The sequence below is a fragment of the Crocodylus siamensis genome, chromosome 7 (assembly GCF_052110815.1).
Source record: "Crocodylus siamensis isolate JL-2025a chromosome 7, ASM5211081v1, whole genome shotgun sequence".
NCBI classification, from domain to species: domain Eukaryota; kingdom Metazoa; phylum Chordata; order Crocodylia; family Crocodylidae; genus Crocodylus; species Crocodylus siamensis.
In genome coordinates, this window is record NC_143401.1 from 97,152,840 (window position 1) to 97,174,721 (window position 21,882).

The following is a 21,882-nucleotide window of genomic DNA, read 5'->3' on the forward strand; positions in this document are numbered from 1 at the left end:
CAGCACCAAGACCCCAAAAGTCTTTGAGAGAGATGGAGCATAGGGCTGGAAGTTCCCTTCCAAGTCCTTTGAGGTTCCCAGGTTTCCGGCACCCTCCTAAAGAGCTGTCTTCACCTAGCTAGCCCTGCCCGCGTGCTCAGAGCTGTACAAAATGCAGCCACAACAGCAATCCCTCCCCCAAAGACAGTGCAGAGGCAGTGCCAGACCGTGTCTCGCCAGTTTTCTCTTTCCATTCCCTTCATTTTTTCCCACCCCCTCTTTGTTTTAACTTGGAAAGCATTAAATCTCTGGCCTGCCAGAGAGGAGGAGGAGAAGGCCAAACACACACAGATGGCAAGCCCACAAATTTAATTTAAAATCACCCTTTATTATTCAAAATATTAAAATTCCGGCAATCATGCCCAAAGGAAGTGCACTGATTAAAGCTCCCTAATGCTTCATGGATAGACCCCGCTGCTTCCTCCCAGGGTCCCTGGGACAAGAAATGAAAACCCTCTGGAAGGCGGAGAGAGGTAGAGAAATACCTGCTGCACATCATTTCGCCAACGTTTAGTTACCGATCCAATCAGCTTCACTTAAAGCAAAGCACCAGCTGTTCCTTATCCAATTAATGATTGCCACAGCAAATTAGCAGGGAGATACACCAGGCATGGATGTAGTCCATGGAGTTTGGAAGACAGGCAGCAATATGCTCCTGCAGAAATAATCGCCACAATCACTTCCCAGGTAGGCAGCGTCTTTCATCAGGACAGATCGCAAACTCCCAGCACAGTGCGTATCGTGTCTCTTGCCGTGCTCTGGACAGGAGGGGCAAGGTATCGTGTCTGCTTAGAAGAGCTGGGAGTGGAAATCCGGCCAGAGCAATCGTACTGCTACAGACAGAGCCGTGGGATCAAGAGGCTGGACAGGCACTGGTGGGGGACAATGATGGGAGCTTCACAGGTTTACTGGGCTGTGCTGGTTGCCCCCTCTCCCCTTTCTGCTCCATGTGTCAAGAGGTTTTTAAGCCTCCCCACAAGCACTGAGTGCCGGGGCTGGGCTGTGCCAATGCTCCTGCTGGCACCAAACCCGCAGGGTCCTGGCGGGAGGGTCTTGCCCCCGTGCTCAGCTCAGCGTCGCGCTGCACTGGGGCAGGAAGGGATTTCCCCCCTGCTCAGACTGGTCCGGCCTGGGGGGGGTTGCCTTCCCCTGCAATGGGGACATGGCCTTAGCCTGGGGCCTCTGGGGCATTTATTAACAGTCCCCCTGCTTTCCATGTGGCAGGTTCAGGTGTGATGCCTGGTGCTGTGTCAGGGCTGGTGATAGTTTTATGTAGAATTTAGACAATGGGTTTGTCTGGGCTGGTTTGCACAGGGCTGATCCTGCCTCAAGCAGGGGTTGGACTAGATCTGGCCTCCGCGGGTCCTTTCCAGCCCCACGGCTACAGGATTTCTAGGATGATTCTAGCGATCAAGAGCAGCCAGGCTCTCAATGACTCTCAGCCACATCACTTGTACCTAAATTCGTTTCAGATTTGCCCTGCACCCATTTCCAGCCCCTTTGCGGTGTGACCAGGCAGGGCAAAAAGGGATCAGTTCCTTCTCACCCCCCGACCCTCCATAGTTCTGGATCTCCATTTCACGCTGAGATCTCTGCCTCTCGCCCGATCGGTGTGGAGTTTGGATGCACAACACATTTACCTGCCTCTGAGCAAGATAAAGGGGTCACGGGTACAACACAAGCTGCTAACCTGGGGTAAGGGACTAGAATCAGGTGTAGAGCTGCCCAGGAAAAGGTCAGCTGTCATGATACCCTGGAGTAAGTTGTACTGATGAAGTGCCGTATATCCGCAGTGATCCTGGGGTATCCATCCGCTCAAGGGGCTGTGATGGAGCCTGGCACAGAGTCTCCTCTAAGGGGTAACTGCAGTCTTTGCGAGTACACCTGAAAGCCAGCCCTGCTGTGTTTCCTAGAGCAAGCGGAGGAGCCCAAGTTCATCTTTCCTAGCTCTCCTTGGAGCTGCATCCAGTTCTGCCCTGCGAGAGGGGCTTTACCTTCTCTTGCTGCGGAGAACAAGGGCCAACCCAAGTCTCAAGCAGCAGACAGACAGCTCTTGCTTTCAAAAGCTTGTTCATTTTATCCCAGATCTCTCCCACAAAAATTCATGCCTGCTTCAATTAGGGCCTTTATTAGGGCAGAAGTCACCCAGCCAGAGGGTCTCTGCCCCCTCTTTAAAGGCTTACACCATTCCTCTGTCCCCTGTCCAGTCTGCACAGCCCAGCAAACCATTAAGATTGCTCCGCTGTTCTCTTTCCAGGCCCAGAGCCCTCAAAGCTCCTCTCCTGGTTTCCGATCCAGCCCCTCAGGCCAGGAGCTGACACCTTGTTCCCATTCTCTGCCCCATTCCTATGCTGGTCTCATCCACCTTCCCTCCAGCCCCCTGGCCATCTCACCTTTGCTGATATGTCAACAAAGCTATTGCGGGCTGTGGCTGGTAGAGGTCCATCAGTCATCTCCTGCTTCCTTGTCTCTTTAGCCCATTCCTTCCCCATGTACTAGCTTGGTGGGGAAAATGAGGCACACAACATCAGTCATAACAACGTAACACAGAAGGATCCCAATAAAATCCGTGAGCTGTCACAGAGCCTCCCACACGTTACACCTGTATCCGGGCACATGGCCTCGCCTTTTCCTTGTGCTCTCCCTTAGCTGTATTCACCTGTTGTCTCTGCCTTGGGACTACAAGGTCTTTGGGGCAGGGCATGATCTCTTGTGGGTTTGCTCAGTGTCAAACAGAATGTGATCCTGGTCCCTTCCTAGGGTGCCCAGACCCTGTAGTGATACACGTAACAGCCACTTTAATAACCCCGGTCTCCCTTTTGGGCTGAATAAAGGAGCTACCCCCTGGCAGCGTGTGAGGTCAGGCACAATTCAAGCTTTGTAATTCCTTTCACTGGTCTGTGCTTGTTATAATCAGAAGAAGTTCAGCTCAGAGAAGTCACCGATAGATAAAGCAGCCTTAAGGGCTTTGGGGTAGCAATGCGGGCTCCCGCAGTAGTACACTTTTCAATTTCCCTACAATTAAGCTGGCCTCAAATGTTATTGACAAATAAAGCACAAAAGCAAAACCACTGAACCTTTCACGCTGCTACAAAAAGGTTCCACTTACCTCCCTGCCAGCTGCCACACGCCTGGAGGGCTGAGACTTAGAGCCGTCAGAGCCCAAACTCTAGGGACTCCCAGCCTCTTGCAGCAGTGGAGAGTGGCTCCATTCTAATTACACTACTCCCTCATCCTAATTACTGTTATTTAGGTAATGCCGAAAGTGTAGGCAGTCTTGTCAACAGCCTGGGAAATACCCAGCGTGGTGACACGTCAGGCATGACAACCTGCTTTAAGCATCACCATCCAGCCTGCAAGACCGGGGGAGGGAAGGGACAGGCTGGCACACAAGGTGTGACTGGCCTTTCGGAGCTGAAGGGGAGTCAGGAAGGGGAATTAAATGATCCAGGCATGAGAGCACAGACATGTGCAAGGGGACCTTGGGTGGAGGGGAAGCAGAGAGATAGAAGCAGAGGAAGAGTTGTGCTGAGCATGGAGTAACAGCCAGGGTTTCAGTGTGACTTTTAGTCTGCAACGAATCCATGGACACAATGCTTTAATTCCCAGCAAGCCAAACTAAACTATGTCTGAGGAGTTTTACTTTAATGCACAAGAAAGATTTTTAAAGTGTCAGGAAATCCCACGCTTGCAAACAGACATGCAGTTGCTGCACATGAAAGGGCAAAAATCGTGGCGTGTATATGAGCCCCATATCTGTAGCTTCTTCCATTTTACTGGGTATTTAGTACCACTGGTCTCCAACTGCAGGCACATTTGAGGTGGTATTATATCATCATTGTTTGGGAGAAGGGGTTCTCATGGTGTGTGCAGAGTCTAGCACAGTCAGTTTCTGGTCCCTGAGTAACACATACTCACAAGGCTCTGCTAACACACACCCCAGTGTTCTGTGCAAACAAGATCTAATTTCCCAGTGAAGTCCAGTCCTTATTTAAATAATTAACAGGCACTTTCTCTTTGCTGATGGACAGTGCTGGGGCACTTCAGGGTCAAGGCAAACTTAGTATGTGAATTCAGAAAGGGGGCTTCCCACAGCCTGCAGTTCTGGCCATGTCTCCCATGCTTCCTTCCTGATCTGGTTATGGGGGTTAGGGGGTTGGAAATGGTTCTGGGGCTGGGACACATGATTTGTGAGGAGAGACTGAGGGAACTGGGATAATTTAGTCTGGAGAAGAGAAGACTGAGAGGGATTTAATAGTAGCCTTCAACTCCCTGAAGGGGGGTTGCAAAGAGGATGGAGCTGGACTGTTCTCAGTGGGGGCAGATGACAGGACAAGGAGCAATAGGCTCAAGCTGCAGCAAGGGAGCTTTAGGTTGGATATTAGGAAAATCTCTCTCACAAAGAGGGTGGTGAAGCACTGGACCAGGTTACCCAGAGAGGTGGTGGAGTCTTCATCCTTGGAGGTGTTTAAGACCCATCTGCACAAAGCCTTGGCTGGGATGATGCAGTTGGGGCTGGCCCTGCTTGGAGCAGGGGGTTGGACTAGATGTGACCTCCCCTCCCCCCGCCCGCTAGGTCTCTTCCAGCTCTCATTGTCTGTGATTCTATGAGTATGTCAAGTATATTCTTTCCTCAGTAATCTTGATGGTTTCCTTACTAATTTATAGGATTTTTCTTTTACATGTAAAGAATTGCGATGAACTCTTTAAACATCAACCAACTGCTTTTCCTAGCTCACAAAAAGGTGACATTTGTAGTATACCTCTTTTTTTTTTTTCACAGGCAGCTCTTTTAGCTGCACTTGTTCTCATGGCTTTTGTGTAAATATGTTTGCTGTGGTTGACATAAGACACTTGTAAAGGTTAAACTCGATCCATTTGGCTAGGTGAAAAATACTGATTTTTATCAAGGCCATGGATTTTTCAGGTTTTGTGCCCTATGAAATATTTTTAAAATGAATATATATAAACATATTAATATATAACAACTTATATGTGCATATATATCTATTGACTCAGGGTTATCTGTCTATGGATGACAGATTTATATCTAGATATCTAGATAGAAATCTCTGTCTCTCTATATATATATATATATATTTCACCTATATCTCCCATATAGACAGATAGATAGGTAGATATGGGAGATATCTAGCTATCTATCTGTCTGTCTCCGATATTTCTCTCTCTCTGTCTCTCTCTGTCTCTCTCTCTCTATATATAACAGATATATATATGTCCCATATCTATACCCAGCGTGTATAGATATCTCTATATAACCCTTATATACATCTATATCTGTATCTCTAGCTGTATCTCTATCTCTTATATAAATGGGCTTCATGTAGCATTTGGCAGATTTAAACGCGAGCCCTGGGATGAGGAGCTGAACCCTCTCCCCCGTCCTTGCCTGTCCATCAGGCCCCTTACAGCCCCTGCCCACTACAACTCCCAGGAGCCTCTGCGGGCCTCCCGATTGCGCATGCGCCCCACGGCGAGTAGTTGGGCTGAGGCAGCGAGGGTTGCTGGGGGTTGTAGTCCCCCTCCCTGCCGGGCCCTCGCCGCCGCGGCGGCCGGGGACTCCATGCCCCGGGGGTCTGCGCGCGGCGCATGCGTGCGGGGCGGGGGGGGGCGGAAGAGAAGCGCAGGTTCCTGCCTGCGCTGGCTCCGGCCTGGCGCTGAGGGAGGGGGCGGCCCCGGCCCGGCCCGGCCTGGCCCGGCCCCGCAGCGGGACTATGGACCCGGCAGAGGCCGTTCTGCAGGAGAAGGCCCTCAAGTTCATGGTGAGGGGCGGGGAGGGGCCAAGAGCTCTCTGGGGGGCTCATGGGGGTGTCCCCCTCGGGGCCTGCAGTGGGGGAGGGGTGTGATGGGGTGCCCCACCCCCCCCGCAAGGCCTGAGGCAAGGGACTGGGAGGGGCGTGATGGGGGTTTGGGGAGGCATTATGGGGTGCCCCCCACCAAGGCCTGAGGCAGGGGCTTTTGGGGGGGTCCTCAGTGCAGTGGGGGAGGGGCATTATGGGGTGTCTCCCTGCAGGGGGAGGATGAGGCAAGGTATGGGTGGGCAGTGGGATGGGGAGAGGGGCATTATAGGGGAGGGCCCTGGGGGGGTCCTCATGGTAATGCATGGGGGGGGTAGGGGCGTTATGGGGGTGCCCCCCCAGGACTGAGCAGGGGCTGGTGGGGTACAAAGTAATGGGGTGGTGGGAGCTGCTGAGACTTGGAGCTGTGGGGGGAGGCAGGGTGTATGGGGTAGCCAGCTGGGGGCTCCAGGGTGGGGATCCCCTTGATTGGTAGGATTTGGGGGCCACGAGCATGCAGAAGAGGGACATGGCGCCCAGGGAGGGGGGCATGCATCGGGCAGAGACGTGTCGCGGGCGCTTCAGCCTGCCTGGGCACCAGTGCCTGTGGGGAAGGCAGGTCCTGCCCCTGCTCTGCAGGGGGGGGGTCCCATGGGTGCGAGTCTCCCCGTCACAGCCTGACTCCATCACTTTTCCTCCCCACCCCCTTTTACCACCGGGCTGGGGACTGGCCTCTCTCACTCTTTCCGCCCACCATATTTTCCTTTTCCTCACTGCTTTTAAAAGAACGAGTCTGCCCGTTGTCTTGGATCCTGAGCCAGACAGTAGTTTTTTGGGGGCATCTGTCTCCAAGTCTGGTCTGTGTAGATTAGTGGTTTAGATACACTGGTTTCAACTCTTATTTCATTCCTCTTGATTACAGGTTTAATTCCAGATTGTTTTGGGGGTTTTTTGGTTGGTTTGGGCTGGAAAACAGTCACATCAAGACATTTGCATAAACATCCATGCCACGTTAACTGACCGTTCATTTCAGGTGGCCTCAAGTCTTCTGCCTCCGAGGATATCAGTCAGTTGACGGGCAGCGTTTGCTCCACGTTTGTTCTGGATTAGTCCTTTCAGTGGCACAGATCTAAATCTCTTACTCAGGAGCAAAAAAAAAGGGGAAAAATCAGTTTAGACTCTCAGAATTTATGCCCCAGGTGGAACTAACGAAACACTTGGTACAAATCTTGGTTTTCATTTGCACTTCAAAAGCGGTAGAAATTCTAAACGTATAATGGCCTCCATTTATTTTCTGGTACAATTCATAGCCCCTTGAAGCCTTCTCTCCTCCTGTTCAGACCCTTGGATTCTTCTCTCAGCGCCCTTTATTTTTCTTAGATTTACAGGCTTTCGGGTGGTAGAGGTGGGAAACATATGTGGTGCCTGAATAGGTTTGGGAGTCGAAACTACCTTCTTTTGTCTATAATCGGTCAGAAGTTTGTAAGAGATTCCATTGTGTATGGTTCCCGCCAGGTTGGTCCACTCATTTGTGACTTTTAGGCTGGATCGGTCCAGCTCGTTAGATCTCAGATGTAACAAAGCCTCGCACCCTGGAAAGGGCCCAGCTGATAAGTCGTCCTGCTTCCTGGCATTGTAAACGCATCACATCGGTGCTCTGCGCTGGTTCCCCATGGAATAAAGATTCCAGTTTGAGCTCTTCGTCCAGACATTCAGAGCCCTCCTTGAGATTGGCTTGTGCTCCCTGAGGCCCATTGGTCCTCCCACCCTCTGTCTGTGCCTCACAGACTGGAGAGAAGCCAGAATAAAATCACTGGATTCACTTTGAGTGTTAAGAGTGGCCAAGACACCGTGTGCTGAGAAGTAAATGTCAAAAGTGTCTCTTTTGAGTACGGTTTTCACGCAATAAGTTCTTCGCATGCATACCTGCAGTCCACATAGACAAGCAACCAAGCAAGGAAAAACTGTGGACTGCTCACATGTTGTCTTCTGCTAATTGGCAGAAGATGGAGCAGTACTTTTCTTTTTAATGCGTTGTTGGCTTTTTCTCCCCAGCACTGAACTTGATAGGATCTGAGCATCTCCCCAGTAATTAGACAGGCAAAGCTGAGCTTCACAGCATCTTTTGCTTTTCTCCCTTCCCTGGTTAGAGAGGTTCTGCATCAGTTAGGATGGGGTGGATGAGAGAGAGTTTTCTTAACCTGAACCAGGTTGTGGGGGGGAAATCCACTGGGTGTTGCCTTGATATATAAATAGTTGGAGTTGCTTAGATGCCATAGTGAGGAGAGCCACATAAGTACATGCGTAGATCTGGAAAAGACGGATTAGATGCGTTTCAGTCAATGCTGACTCATCCACAGTAAATTCTCCTGTCTGTCCAAGTGGATGACAAATTTGGCGTATCTTGATTCTTACTAAGTGGGTCATAGCATGGCTCACTTCAGCCCAATCTATTCATTATTGATTTGCACAGCATCTTTTCACAAGTGTCAAGGTGCCTTCCTTATTTAAATATTGAAACACTCTTTGAAGAGACCAGACTCTTTATTTCTCCGGGCCCCAGTACAGTATTTACAATTTGGCTCTGGATTCAAACAAACAATAAGGGCTGGAAGCAGCTTCATAGGTAGTGATATTTTTGTCCTTGTCTGTATGGTTATTTTTCACTTAAAAAATGCTTGCCTAGTCCCTGGCAATGATTTTGGAGCAATCTCTAAGTCACTAGATGTCGGGGAAGAAAAAATGTGCTAATTTTTAATGTTTTCCTGCCTGGCTACTGATGGAAAATGTCATGTTGAAACCTCATCCTGTGATGACTTCATGAATGAAACAAATAAAAGAAAGAACAGGGAAAGGAAAGACAAAGAAAAGACCTTAGAGAGGTCCCCCTGGCCCCCCTCCCACCGTCCCCTGAGTGTCAGAAATCAGTTTATAGATTTGACATTTTACAAAGCAAACCGGACTGCGTTTTCCTGGTGAGCGTGTGTAGGTGCGGCTTATTGCTGGGATGAAAGGAAGGTCCGGTCCCTCCTGTTTGGTAGGTAATCGAGCTGATAACAAAGCTATATTGATGCATTCTGCCCACGTCTCGCGAGTCTGGTAGATACGCCTAAACAATTATAATACGTTTTATCTAGAACCTTACATTCTAATTAATATAGGTAATTACATTTTGTTTACCCACACTTCTCTTACAGTTTCCAGCAGACGCACAGTAATATTCACTTACAATACTAAACTAGTGGGTCAATTGCTGGCGTGTGCTGTTAAGCGGCTTCACCCCAGAGATAGCAGCATTATCAGTGGTGAATGGAGTGTTTCCTCCCATGCAGTTAATACATTAACCTAATCTTTTAAAGTTTCTTTTGAATTAGAACCAGTATATACAAGTAAGATTTTATTAAGATGCCACAGATGATATAGACCAGCACTCTAGTACAGATCTGGTCAGGTACAGGAGGTACCTAAGACTCTAGGTCAGGTACAGGAGGCAATTAGGATCACTAGTATCTTCCTAGGTACATGTCATCCCTTTCCAGGTGTTGCTTAAATAGTTTAGTTAAAACTACCCTCTTCATAAGGTGTAACTTAAAAGAAATGAATGCACAAGACAACTGGATGTATTCCATTAAGAATTTATTGCTTTAAAGAGAGCCCTGCTTTTTGTTGCGTTCAAGAATATGGAGTTTTGTTACAACCATTTACGAAAGTGCTATAAAGGAGGGGCTGTGCAAGTGGCTTCCGTATTTGAACAGGCTGTTTAAAAATGTAGATACAGTACTTAAAGAATGAATGCAGCAGGCTCAACTGAGACTTTGATTAAATGTCATATAAACTAAACTATGTACGCCCGCATAGAATAGTAGATATTTTTTTTCAAAGTAGCTTCGAATGGTTCTGTTAAGTGTACGAATGTTCTGATGATTATCTTTTTAATTAAAATGAGAAATCTTTGTTTAAAGTGGCATTCTTTTTTTACGGCCTGTTACAGTCTCCGTAACAATCATTTCTTAAGTCTGAACGTTTTTAATTCCAGGAATCCATTTATATAAAACTATGTTTAGACTTAATTAAGGAACGATTCTTACAAAGCTTGTAAATAGCCAAGAAAAAAGGGACAGAAAATAAAACTGACATTCACACTTAACAAAATGATTGTTACAAGGTATGTAATATGCTATAAAAATACAATAAAGCCCTTTTTATAAGAGTTCATATTTTTTGTTCCTCATTTTGAAAGGTATTTAAGAAAAATATCAAGCCTGTATGAAGCAACATCTGTTTCCCCAAATGGACTAGTGACAACTTCAGTTGTATTTAATTAGCCGTTCACGGTGCTGTACCTGACCAGTTTGGGATCCTATTTAAGATGGCCTTCCAGGCAGCATTTTAATACATAGTTTTACTTTCTCTTTTTCACTCTCGAGGTCCTTGCAGTAAGTCAGCCAGTGGACTGAATGGCATTCAACATGGTTTGTGGCTTAAGGGAAGCAAATGGGTAATCTCTCCCATCTAGACTTCCTGCCCTGGAATATGGGTGGGAAGATGGTGATGCTGGCATTCGTCATGCATGTCTCCTCTCCATGTCCAAAGTAACAATGTCCTTTCCTGGAATCGAATAAGATGGGGCATGCCCCGGGCAGTGTATGCCTTTGTGCTGATAGCACTGATCCTTCCAAACCTTATATATGCCTGGAGAATTTTAGGTGTACAGGTGCTATGTTAAGGGCAAAGTATGTCCTACACCCTCACACTGCGGTTTATAGCTCTCAGCAGTTGTGTGTGGCAGAGCAAACCCTGAGTTTCCTTAAATTTGATATTGGTAGGTTCATGGTGACTTGACCTCCATGAAGCGAGTCAGGCAGCGTGCTAAATAGTGTCCATACATGATCTGTGGCTTAAGAGAAGTGAATCCTGAGCTGATTATCTGTTTTTTCTCTGTCTGCGTAGGAGAGGGAACAGATAGTCAAAATCTCGCCCTTTACAGAGGTCCAGCTTATGTTGACTTACCCCGTTGGTAGCGCTAGGTGTTTAATATCCCAGAAATTATAATGATCCTTTTCAAATTCCTATTTCATAGAATCATAAGAAAGAAGGGTCGGAAGAAACTTCTGGAGGTCATCTAGTCCAATCCCCTGCTCCAGGCAAAATTTTTGGGGGGTAAACTGATTTTTATGGCTACCTTAACAGTATATTTGTAGTTTTCTTTTGATAGGGAATGTCAAGCATCTGAGGCTAGGGAAACATGAGGGAGATAATTATCATTTTTTTTAAAAGTGGCAGGGAAAACGTAGAATTAGTGGTTAAATGTAAGGTGATAGCTTCCCGTTTTTTTACTTTAAATGTGAGTTTAGTAATTTGGGTTAACTAAATTGGAATAATATTTTTCCCTCAGTTGGAGGGTTTTGCTGAAGCCAACATAGATCTGAACTAAACCTTGCTTCTAGCCCAAACTCCTGCTTTTGGCAGCAGTTTTCTCAAAGGTTGATACAGGCTTTAGGTACTTCAGCAGTTTCACCCTCACTCCTCTTACAGCATTTCATTTTAGCCACTTTGCTCCATTAAATGTATGCAATTATAAAAGCAAATGGCAAATTTGCTATCGCATCATTGAAGTATTTAGCTTCCTAGACTTAGAAAGCAGAATTTGTTGCTCCGTGCCCTCCCCCTTATTATATATACTATAAACATCAGAGAGAATAGGCTGACCTTAATATTTGCTTCCCAGACTAAATCGCCGCCTTGCAGCAGTTATTTCCCACTGAATAAAAAGTTTAATTTCACGCCCTGATTAGTGCTAGTATGTGCAGGTGGATATTTATTTTATGCAGCTAAACTAATCTGCCTTGGCAAATTATTTGCCAGTCAGCAGAGCTATAATTCCTCATGAGTATTTGGTGCTAAATTATAGTTCTCATTAGTAGGGTAAATCAAAGCATACTAACCACAAGGCTGTGGTTAGGCCAGGGTTTTCCCTTTATATATATATTTTTAAAGACTTAGGATAAATTGAGAATGACAGAGACACAGCACATCATCAGACTGGTGGGCAATGGAAAAAGAAGCAAGGAGGTCATCTTGAGAGGAAGAATAAAAGAAAATAGACTCCAGCTACCCAAGTAAGACCATGTGGGCAACACAAAGCAATCTTGTCCAGTGGGAGCTAATGAGCAAGGCAACTTGACCCTGGTCTGTGCATCACTTTGGATAGTTTCACAAAGAGCTGGCCGGTGACGTGTTGGCTCTTCCTGGCTTCCAGGTCCAAAAGCAAATCAGATGTTAAAACTTTCTAGCATTCTTTCTTTGCATATATGCTAGAAGAATGGTCTGTTCTTTAATTCCAAGAATCGTGGGGGCCAGGGACGTGCTGTTACTGATAACCAGTCTGTCCATTAAAATGTGGCCCACCTTTGGAAAAAGGTGTGAGGGTGTGATTAGAAAAGACTCCCAGTTACAAAAATTGTTTGGCAGCTGGATGGCGCAGTACGCAGTTGTCTTCTCCCTACATGTTCCCATGTTAGTAGTTTGACTTGTGTCATAAGGGCTTTTTAATGGAAACACTTACTACGATTACGGTGGAGCCCATTTATAGTTAGTAATGGAATCACGAAACTTTGTTTAGAATTGAGCAAATGGTAAAGGTAGCTAGAGAGGCATCCCATTAGCTGGTCATCTGCACAGCCGTTTCAGCAGACGGAGGGCAGTGATTCTTCCCCTCTATTCAGCACTGGGGAGGCCACATCTGGAGTCCTGTGTCCAGCTGTGAGCCCCCACTGCAGAAAGGTTGTGGACACATTGGAGAGAGTCCAGTGGAGGGCAGTGGAAATGATTGGGGGGCTGGGGGACAGGACTGGTGAGAGGCTGAGGGAACTGGGCTGATTTAGTCTGGAGAAGAGAAGACCGAGGGGGACTGAATAGCAGCCTTCGCCTCCCTGCCGGGGGGCTGCAAAGAGGATGGAGCTGGGCTGATCTCAGTGGGGGCAGATGACAGAACAAGGAGCAATGGGCTCAGGCTGCAGCAAGGGAAGTTGAGGTTGGATAGTAAGAAGAACTTTCTCATGAGGAGGGTAGTAAAGCACTGGGACAGGCTACCCGGAGGGGTTGGGGACTCTCCATCCCTGGAGGTTTTGAAGACCCAGCTCAACAAATCCCTGACTGGGATGATGTAGTCAGAGCTGGTCCTGCTTGGAGCAGGGGGTTGGACTAGATGTGACCTGAGCTCCTTTCCAACCCTCATTTTCTATGAGTCTGATTTCTGACTCCAGTGAAAATGGTCTGATTTAACTGTGGACATAGCATGTTTAAATCTGGGGTGGAAAATCAACAACATGCTGACCAGTTTGAGTTAGTTTTCTTAAGAATTTTGCCCAGATGCAAGAATTTTGTTGGAACAAGCCATTGCTATTTGCTCATGGACTTCTCCAGCGGAGCTGGCTGCTGTCTGCCCTGGTGCATCGTGGTAGAAATAGGCAGACAAGGTTCTTCGGGTAAATCTGATATCTTTTATTAGGCCAACTATTTAGTTGGTTTAATAAAAGATATCAGATTTACCCGAGGAACGTTGTCTGCCTATCTCCTTAGACTAACGCGGCTACAACCTACACTCCTGTAATTGTGGTAGAAATTGCCTGTCAGTGTGTCGATCTCAACGTTTAACGAGTCTGACTTGCAGTCCTACTGGCATTTCTAAAATCCCACCTTGTTCTCTGCCATTTCAGTTCCAAGATAGTCTTTATGGCCATTTTATTTATACAGCATTTAAGGTGCTCATGCCCACAGTTGCTGAATTACGTCTGGTTTGTCTGTCTGGGGAAAGTGAAGAAGTAAAGGGAAACAGCAGCTTAGCATAAGCAAATCTAACTGCTGCATCTAAATAGTAAGTGTTTAAAATATAATTAATAAGCAATGAAACATGAAGTCGCTATCTTGACAGCCTCATGAGACGCATTAGGGCTGAGAAGATGCCGGGCCCTAGAGAAACCATAGAAAATCAAACATTTTCTGATACGTTGTGTTTATTAAAGAGTGGTACTTCATAATATAGCTTTCTCTGAGGCTCTCGGGAATGGGAAACGTCATCTCTGATTTGCGGAAAGGGGAGCTTGAAGCTCAGAAAGGTGAAAGAATTTGACTGTTGTTGAGCAGCAGCAAGAGAGCAGGGGAGTGCAAGGATCTGACTCGGCTGACATCTAGCCCCGTGCTTCCTACCATGTTTTGGTTAATTTTACATTTGGCTAATCACCTGTTAAGAGAGCCCATTTTTATCATCAAACAAAATTAATTTTAAAAATGGTTTGAAACTGTCTCTTTTAATGGGATCTGAGCGTTCCTAGTTTTAATCTGCCTCCTGAGGCTTGTCTTTCTTCTGGGAAGTACAGTGTTACATCATTAAAATATCATCTCCCACTGAGAGAGAAATCAGCCCCATTCACTAAGTGGTGAGGCTGCAACAATGACAAGTATTTCTAAAAACTGCATTAAAATTCATTTATTCTCTTTTGTCTCCAAGATCCACAGACCTGGTAACCAGAGGGCCTCTCAGCCTGCTTGTAGCTATGTATGCATAACCGAGCCCGTTAGTGATAGGGCAGGGTGCAGTCTGCTACGGGGAAGAGCCCACCAGTTCTTCGTTCTGCCTCCGTAGCCGCAGGAAGGTTAACCAGACCTGCTGCTGCCAAGCAAAAACATTATTTAAAACAATTGGCCATAAATTTGCCACCTACAGCACCTTCCTGGTACTCTGCTACGGTGAGAATTGAGAAGGGCCTGATATTCTCTCTGCTGCAAAGGCACTGAGTATGCACATCCACCAGCGCCATTTCCATTAACAATGTGCAAGGGCAGGAAGAAGGGGAAACCCTGGGGGTCTGTGAGACTCCTTGTGGAGTATGTGGCAGGGAATTCCTGCATACTCTGTGGTCTGGAGCTCTACGCCTATCTGCAGTTGGTCTGGAGTGGGTCCTGATGCAAACCTGGAGGATCAGGAGACCTTGAGGCAAATTGTGATGAGATTACAAAGGTGCAACAGGTCTCTGCTAAATGATCCCAGCCATCCAGGATGGACTGGACTCGATCTTCCAAGGTCTCTTCCAGCCCTAATGTCTGTGAAATCCACTTGGCTGCACTTGCAGGACAGGCAGCTTGTCCCTGTCCTTCCTCCTTGGAAGCACCTGGAGGGAGATGTGAAGAAGATGCAAAGATGAGGTCCCTTCCAACCCTAATTTTCGATGTTATGGAGCAGATGGCTGAGAACCAACATCGTAGTTTCCTAGTTCTCTGCTGGGAAAAGGCTTCCTCTACCTGCATGGCTGAGGAATAAAATTGCTCCCTCTCAGAGATCCTTTGAGCACTGTACATGTCACCTTCTTCCCAATGACAAGTGTCTGGTGAGCCACAGAGAAACTGGGGGAAAAGGTTGAAGATACAGGAGCTTGTCTTCATGGTCATTGATATATCTATCTGTCCCTCTCCCTCCCCCCTGCCCCCCAATAAAACAGATGATCCCTAAAAAGACCCTAGTATTAAGGAAAGGTAAATCCAGATGTGGGCCCAGGAATCTCTCATCTTCTGTTTCAGTCTTGAGCAGAGGAAGGTTGTTAGCTACGTTAGTCTGAAGACGGGCAGAAGGCAGGGTAGAGATGCACCTTACAGAGTAGCTGAATCAGAGTTCAGTTTTTGGGAACAAGGGCTCACTTCATTGGATGCTAGCAGGTTTCTGATGCTTGCTCTTTTGTGAAGGAGCTGGTTTAAGGGAAGAAAGCACAAATCCAGATCTAGAATTTGCAAAAGTTGCCCAGTGTCCTGAGAGGAAGGAGCATTTTCATACTCAGCAACCACAGGAGGAGGGAGAGCAGAACAAATTGTCCCAGTCAAAATGTGGTGAATCCATGTGTCAGAGGGCAGTTTTCAGGGTGGCTGTAGCTCGTGGAAAGGATGTTTCAGACTGACAAAGAGGAGGTAAGCAGATCAGAAGGGCAATGTTAAAACTCACAAGTATTCTCCCTGGATCCCAGTGTCCCTCCATAGATGCAATAAAGGCGGAAGAGACCTTCCTTAGGAAAAACTAAGGGACTAAGCAAGAGGGCTAAAGAAATGTGCATGCCATATCGAGTCTGAATTAGATTTTGTTTCCTCTCCTAAGATAAATGCACCTCTGATGTCCATAGTTAGGGCTATGGCAATACCTCCAGGTGGGGAATTAAATCGGCGTGATTTAACAGGAGAATAGACACAAGTCGTGGGAGAAACGTGCATCCTCTCAAGAGGAGTTACAAGTCCTATTCTAAATCCAAACAGTTCTTTCAAGGCTCCCAGGGGGGTACTTGTCATCATTGGCAGTGGCAGTCCCCTGATACCACGATGACCAAATGGCACATGTAGCAGATGAGACAAGTAGCTATTCCAGGGGGAAAGGGATCCAGAACTGGGCTGTTCGGTCAGTCCATGGCTGATGCATCTTCAAGATCATCTGGTCCCCCAAACGTAACAGGTTTGCTGCTGAAGTGGGGTGGAGCAGCACTGAGGTGGTGGCCTCTTCCAAATGTGTGCCTGGCTGGCCTCATATCCCACCTGACATATGGGATATGGAGCTTATTCCTTAAGGTTATGCATTGCACCGGCTCTGTGTAGTCTTTTTCTTCTTGTACTCTCAAGAGCCCTCAGCAGTCAGGAGATAGTCAGCTGTCTTATCTTTCCAGCAGACTGGAGCAATAGAGGCAGCGAAAGGCTCAGAAAAGGACAAGGCTTGTGCTCGACTCTGTGCCTGATGGAGAAGACCTGGGAGCCTGGCAAGGGAAGCAAACCAAGGGCAGAAGATGCTTGACTTAAGGCATCTCAGCTAGTTTCTGAGGAAGCCCAGCTTTGAAAGGGAAAATGTGTTAGTCTGAGGAAAATCAACCAGGGAAGGAAAGTCCAAGGAAAATCCACCTTTGGCAAGGGATGTGAAAGATGCAGACCCTCACATCCTATTTAGCAGCCTCTTTAGCTTTTTCTTTTTAACTGCCTTTGGATTCAAGCACTTCCAATACAGCTCATTATTCTTGCACCTAATCACAACTCCCAGGGTATTTCTAAAGATAATCATATTAATACCTGTCCTCAGGCAGGAAGACGTTCATCATTATCCGTTCCTCAGTGAGTTTCAGGTAAGAGTCCAACTAAAGACACAGCAGTCTGAAGTCCTTCAAGGACCATTCAGATCCAGTGTTTACTGGCTAGGAACACAGGACTAGAAGGGACCTCTTGTGTCATGAAGTCTATTTTCTGGCTATTGCAGGCAGCAATGTCATATAATCCTGGTAATACACTGACCAATTTGCCTCTTAAACTATTAGACTGTATTTTCCCCCGGCAGTCCTGTTCAGTGACTGTTCATAACCTCGCTGGTTTGGTGGTACAAACCTTTTCCCAATTTCCAGTCTAAGCTCATTCCTGGCCAGTTTCTATCCATTCGTTTTTGTGCCAGCTTTGTCCTTTAGTTTTAATAATTCTTTTCTTGTCATGACTTTTAGCCCCGGATGTATAGAGAACAATTTTATCCCCTTCCAGCATTTGCTTTTTTAGGCTAAACGGGTTAAGTTTTTCTAGTGTCCGTTAATAAGATAGGCTTTGCTTTCCCTGTGATCATCATAATTGCCCTTCTGGAATAGGTGCAGAGTTTGCAGTAATCTTGAACATGGCTGACCTGCATTGTACAGAGCATTGCAAGGAGGTATTACTGGTATGTCATGAAATGGCTTTATTTCACCTGATGCGTCCTAGGCTCTCATTTGTCTTGTCTGCGATTGCATCACGTTTGACAGGTCGTACTCATCCAGTGATTGGCTTCTACCCCCATGTCTTTCTCTTCTATTTTTCTCAACCCTTTGTCCCCTGCTCCCAGCAAAAAGCCGTGTTTGTTCTAATGTGCGTACGGTTGTGTTAGACTATTTGATCTGTTTGCGTTCCTCCAGTCCTCGAGGCCATCTGGTTCATTTTGTAGGATTCTCCTCTGCACTGATGACTCCTCCCAAGTTTGTCATCTGCAGATTTCATTAGCATGCTTCTAATTTTTGTGCCGGGGTCCTTAATGAAATTATTTAAGGTCTGCCTCAAGGCTTATCCTTGAAGAACTCCATTACTAACCTCTTTCCAACCTAATAGTTCTCCTTTCAGCATAACCCCTTTCATCTCCCTTTTCCCAGTTCCTTACAATTCTGATACTCTTCTCAGTCTTCTCGACTTTAATTTCCCACGTGACACTATATCAAATGCTTTACTGGAGTCCAGATAGATTAGATCTATCAGAGTTTCCTTGTCTAGAAAGGCAGTTATTGTCTCAAAGAAAGAGATCGGCTTAGTCTGCCACTAATTATAATTTATTCTGAAATGGAAAAAGAGCTACCTAGACCTCTTGTGATGAATAGCTCACCTTGGAGTGGAAATCAATACACAATCTCTCGGGGTCTTCATTTCTCTGAAAGACCAAGCAAACTGTCGTCTTTGGTTGGATGGTCAGTAACCTCTGGGACGTGTCGGTCTGCTCCCTGATATAATTGTTGGGGATGTTAGGGTCATGTGGGCATGCTGCAGCAGAGGCACATGGGGCATCTCAGTCCTGCTGTCCCTGCCCCCTTGCACCTATGTTCATTTCACTAGGAGACTCCGACTTCCTTAACCCGGTGGCTCAGCACCAAGAAAGGATTTCTTCTAGGTCAGAAGTGCTCAACCTTTTGGCTTTTTGGCCAGGTGAAACAAGGCTGGATTGAGCCCTGGGGCCCAGCACCACCCTTCTCCCTGCCCTGCATGCCACAGTTTGGTCCTTGGGGCCTGTCACTGCCCCCTGCACACCAGAATTGGGGCTTGGTGCCCCCATCTCACCCTCTGCATTCTGGGATTGGGCCCTGGGGGCCCAGCTCTGCCCCTTGCATGCCAGGGTTGGGGCCTGGGGGCCTGGTGCCACTCTCACCTGGCCCTGCATGCTGGGATCAGGTGCCCTATCCAGCTCACAGACTGGATCTGACCTGCAGACCGGGGGTTGAGCACCCCAGTTCTAGTTGATTCAGACTTAATTACTATTGCATATAATATCAGTTTCAAGGGGCACAGAGATTACTTTGGTATTGGGTATTTGCACAAAACGGGAAGGAAATGCAGTATAAATTGATCAGAGCTGAAGGGAATTAGCTGTGGACTCTAGATGTTCTTGCACTGGGTGAACCGATTCTGCATTCTGATCATGATGTGTGGTATTGGTGGCCAGTGTAAGCCACCAAGCGAAGCAGCTGACCCCCCTACACAAGGAAGCCTCCTCCTCGTGTCTCCAGGTCAAACAGTGGAGCCTTTGGGCATGTCTACATGTGCATTAATGCACTTTTCCTAATACATGTTAAATTTAGTACCTCCAATGTGAAGTACTAAATTAATGCACATTAGACCACCCTAACGTGCACTAGTGTAAGCGCATGCTTTTTAAGCGATGCTTAATACACAGTTGCCTAATTTACTGCCCATTACCATAATGGCGCAGCTTTTTACGAATATGCAGTAAAATAGACTACTGCGCATTAAAGCGCACTTGTAGATGCACCCATTGACCAGAAGTATTTAATTTTGTTCAGGAAATTTGGCGTCTCTCTATAGGGATCTATTTTGTGCGTGAGCTGCAAGGTTTTCCTCAAAGGCAGCTGCTGTCATCCAGCAGTAGTTAATGGGCACTTACGTGTGTCTTTCTTCCTTTCCCCGTGATTTCCCAGAAGATCTGGAAGGAGAAGTCACTAATGATATTAGTGGTGCTGGCTTCTTATTGGCTGAGGAGGCCCCTTTGTTTGTTCAAAACTACCTTACCAAAGAGAGAAGTTCTGGCATGAGCGGGTGTTTATAGCTTCCTGCATTCATCCTGCACAAACCCGTATCTTGGGTCATCCAGCATCTCAAGCGAGAAAGGCATCGAAGTCTACCATACTACAATGGTTGAGATGGTGTGTCCAGGAAGCCTGCAGGTCAGTCTGCTTCCAGCGAGCAGGGTCGGAGTCTCCCTGTTGAAGCCTTCTAACCTGAGATATCCTACACATTGTATGACATGATTTGGTGGCCCTCTGATCATATATTCATACCTTGTCCAGATTTTACAAGCTAGAGGACATCTTCTGTGGGAGAGTCTGAGTCACGGAGAAGGAACTGGAAACCCCATTCAATTTAACTTCTCCCTGAAGTCAGATCACCCTAAAAAAATCCATTGGTTAATGGATCCGTGGACCTTGTAGAGGCTGTAGAATAGGCACATTTATTTTTTACTTGCCCAAAACTTCCTTTCTTTGAATTACAAGGTCCATAGATCCAATCATCCCTTTTTTTGGAGGTTGAAATGTTTGGAGTATTTCTTTGGCTAGTAGGATGTGAAGTCCTGCTTGGTTCATAAAGTTATATGCTCTGCAGTAGGATTTCAGTTTATTGCCATAGAACATACAAGCTCTTTAAAGAATCCCAGTCTGCGGGGGACATTGTCTCAACTGGAGAGTTCAGGGTAGCTGGCCCTGTCCTTTCACGCTAGTGATACACCTTGCGCGCCTGCATAGCTACATGCAAGCTTGGGATCCTGCTAGTTATTGAATTTGTGAGCACTGCGGTTCAGAGGAAACCTTCAGTAAGTCAAAGTAAATGTTCCTCTTCCTTGCTAAATATTTACCAAACAAGGTGGTATAACAAATTACCGCCGTCTCATCTTTTAATAAATACTTCTGCACAAAGCGCAGCCTAAAAGAAATTAGCATTTACCAGCCCAGCGGTTGGTCTAGTGCAATGAGGGAGAGGTGGCTGCTGTTCTCAGGTTTGAAATGTGCAGGCTAGAGATGTCCTCTTGGATTGAAAAAGATGCTTTTATATGTAATTTGATTGAGGCCAGTAGAAGCTATTAAAAAAATCCCAGTACTTACAGATTCTACACTGATACAAGCAGGTTCTTCTTTTTTAATGCACTTTTCCTTGTGTTTCATATGAAAGAAGATGCACTGGAGTGAGGGCAGCCAGATTTTGACTTTCATGTATTCGTAGCAGTTTCAGTTTTCTAATTATCCAGCTCTGGATTTATCCATTTTCTATGAAAGTGGAGACAGAGATATTTAAGAACCTTTCTTGCACAAAAAAAGCCCTGTTTCCGCTCAGTACTTAATTAGCACTTGTTTATGACACGGCGCCTGATTTGATTTTTAAAACAAATTGCACAGTAAAGAGACTGATATTTAAACCGTATAGTAACCACAGCTCCAGCTGTGACTCAAATATTGTAAGCCTTCAGGGGTTGTGTTAGGCTTAGAAAATAGGAACTCAGGCCTGTAATTAAATGTCCTCTAAAAATCAGCCTTTTGTGGGGAAAAGTGGCATGCCACAGGATTTAAACTATTGACTCATTCAGAGAAAACAGTCTGCTGTTCCCAATCTCGCTAGGGACTGCCCAAATCTATTGGGTTAAAATGGAAAAAGAAGAATACGTAGCTAAAGAAGACTACAATGAGCTACGGACTGCAGGGAAAAGCCAACGGCAGCAAAAAAGCAAAATGAGTTATTCTGGCCCACTGGGTTATACTGGATAAGAAGGGTTTTATTATATAGGTAGCAGAGGGAGCTGTGGGGGCAGGAAGAGAGATCAGAAGGAGAGTAGGCAGGTTAATACAAGGAGAGATTACATTTTGGGCTCCAAATAAGTCAGAGAGGGTGTGAACTCGTGTTTAAAATCAATCATCAATAATAATACTAGTGAGCAATTAACAACAGCAGCTTTGAGAACAAGTGAGGAAGGCAAATTAGCTTCTGCTACCGATCAGGTAGGAAAATCTGCACAAAATAGAGAGAAAGGAGTTAGCAAATTAATTTGCTGTACCACTAGCAGCTGTTTAAAACCAACAGACAAACAAACCACGCGGAGGCCTGGGGAAGGACTTTGAGATTTGAGAAATGCAAGCGTAGCGCCACTTATCAGAGGAGGAGAGAAATGATTCCCGCAGTTATCACCCTCATAAGTCTAACTCCCGTCCCATGTGAAGAACTGAAGAAAATATTAAGAGAACTT

At 46.3% G+C, this 21,882-nt stretch overlaps 1 protein-coding gene across 14 annotated transcripts in view; it reads left to right on the plus strand.

The window, feature by feature from the left end:
- The first annotated feature begins 5,676 nt into the window (after nt 1-5,676).
- The window catches only part of BTRC (beta-transducin repeat containing E3 ubiquitin protein ligase), a 144,340-nt gene continuing 128,134 nt past the window's right edge, over nt 5,677-21,882 (plus strand). For 12 of the 14 annotated variants that reach the window (XM_090056459.1, XM_090056462.1, XM_090056464.1 and 9 more), the window contains exon 1: nt 5,677-5,822. In XM_090056459.1, coding sequence (XP_089912585.1) covers nt 5,775-5,822 — 48 coding nt within the window. In that variant the 5' untranslated portion in view covers nt 5,677-5,774. The remainder of the gene's footprint in view (nt 5,823-21,882) is intronic. The other 2 variants (XM_090056472.1, XM_090056473.1) reach the window with 2 other exon arrangements.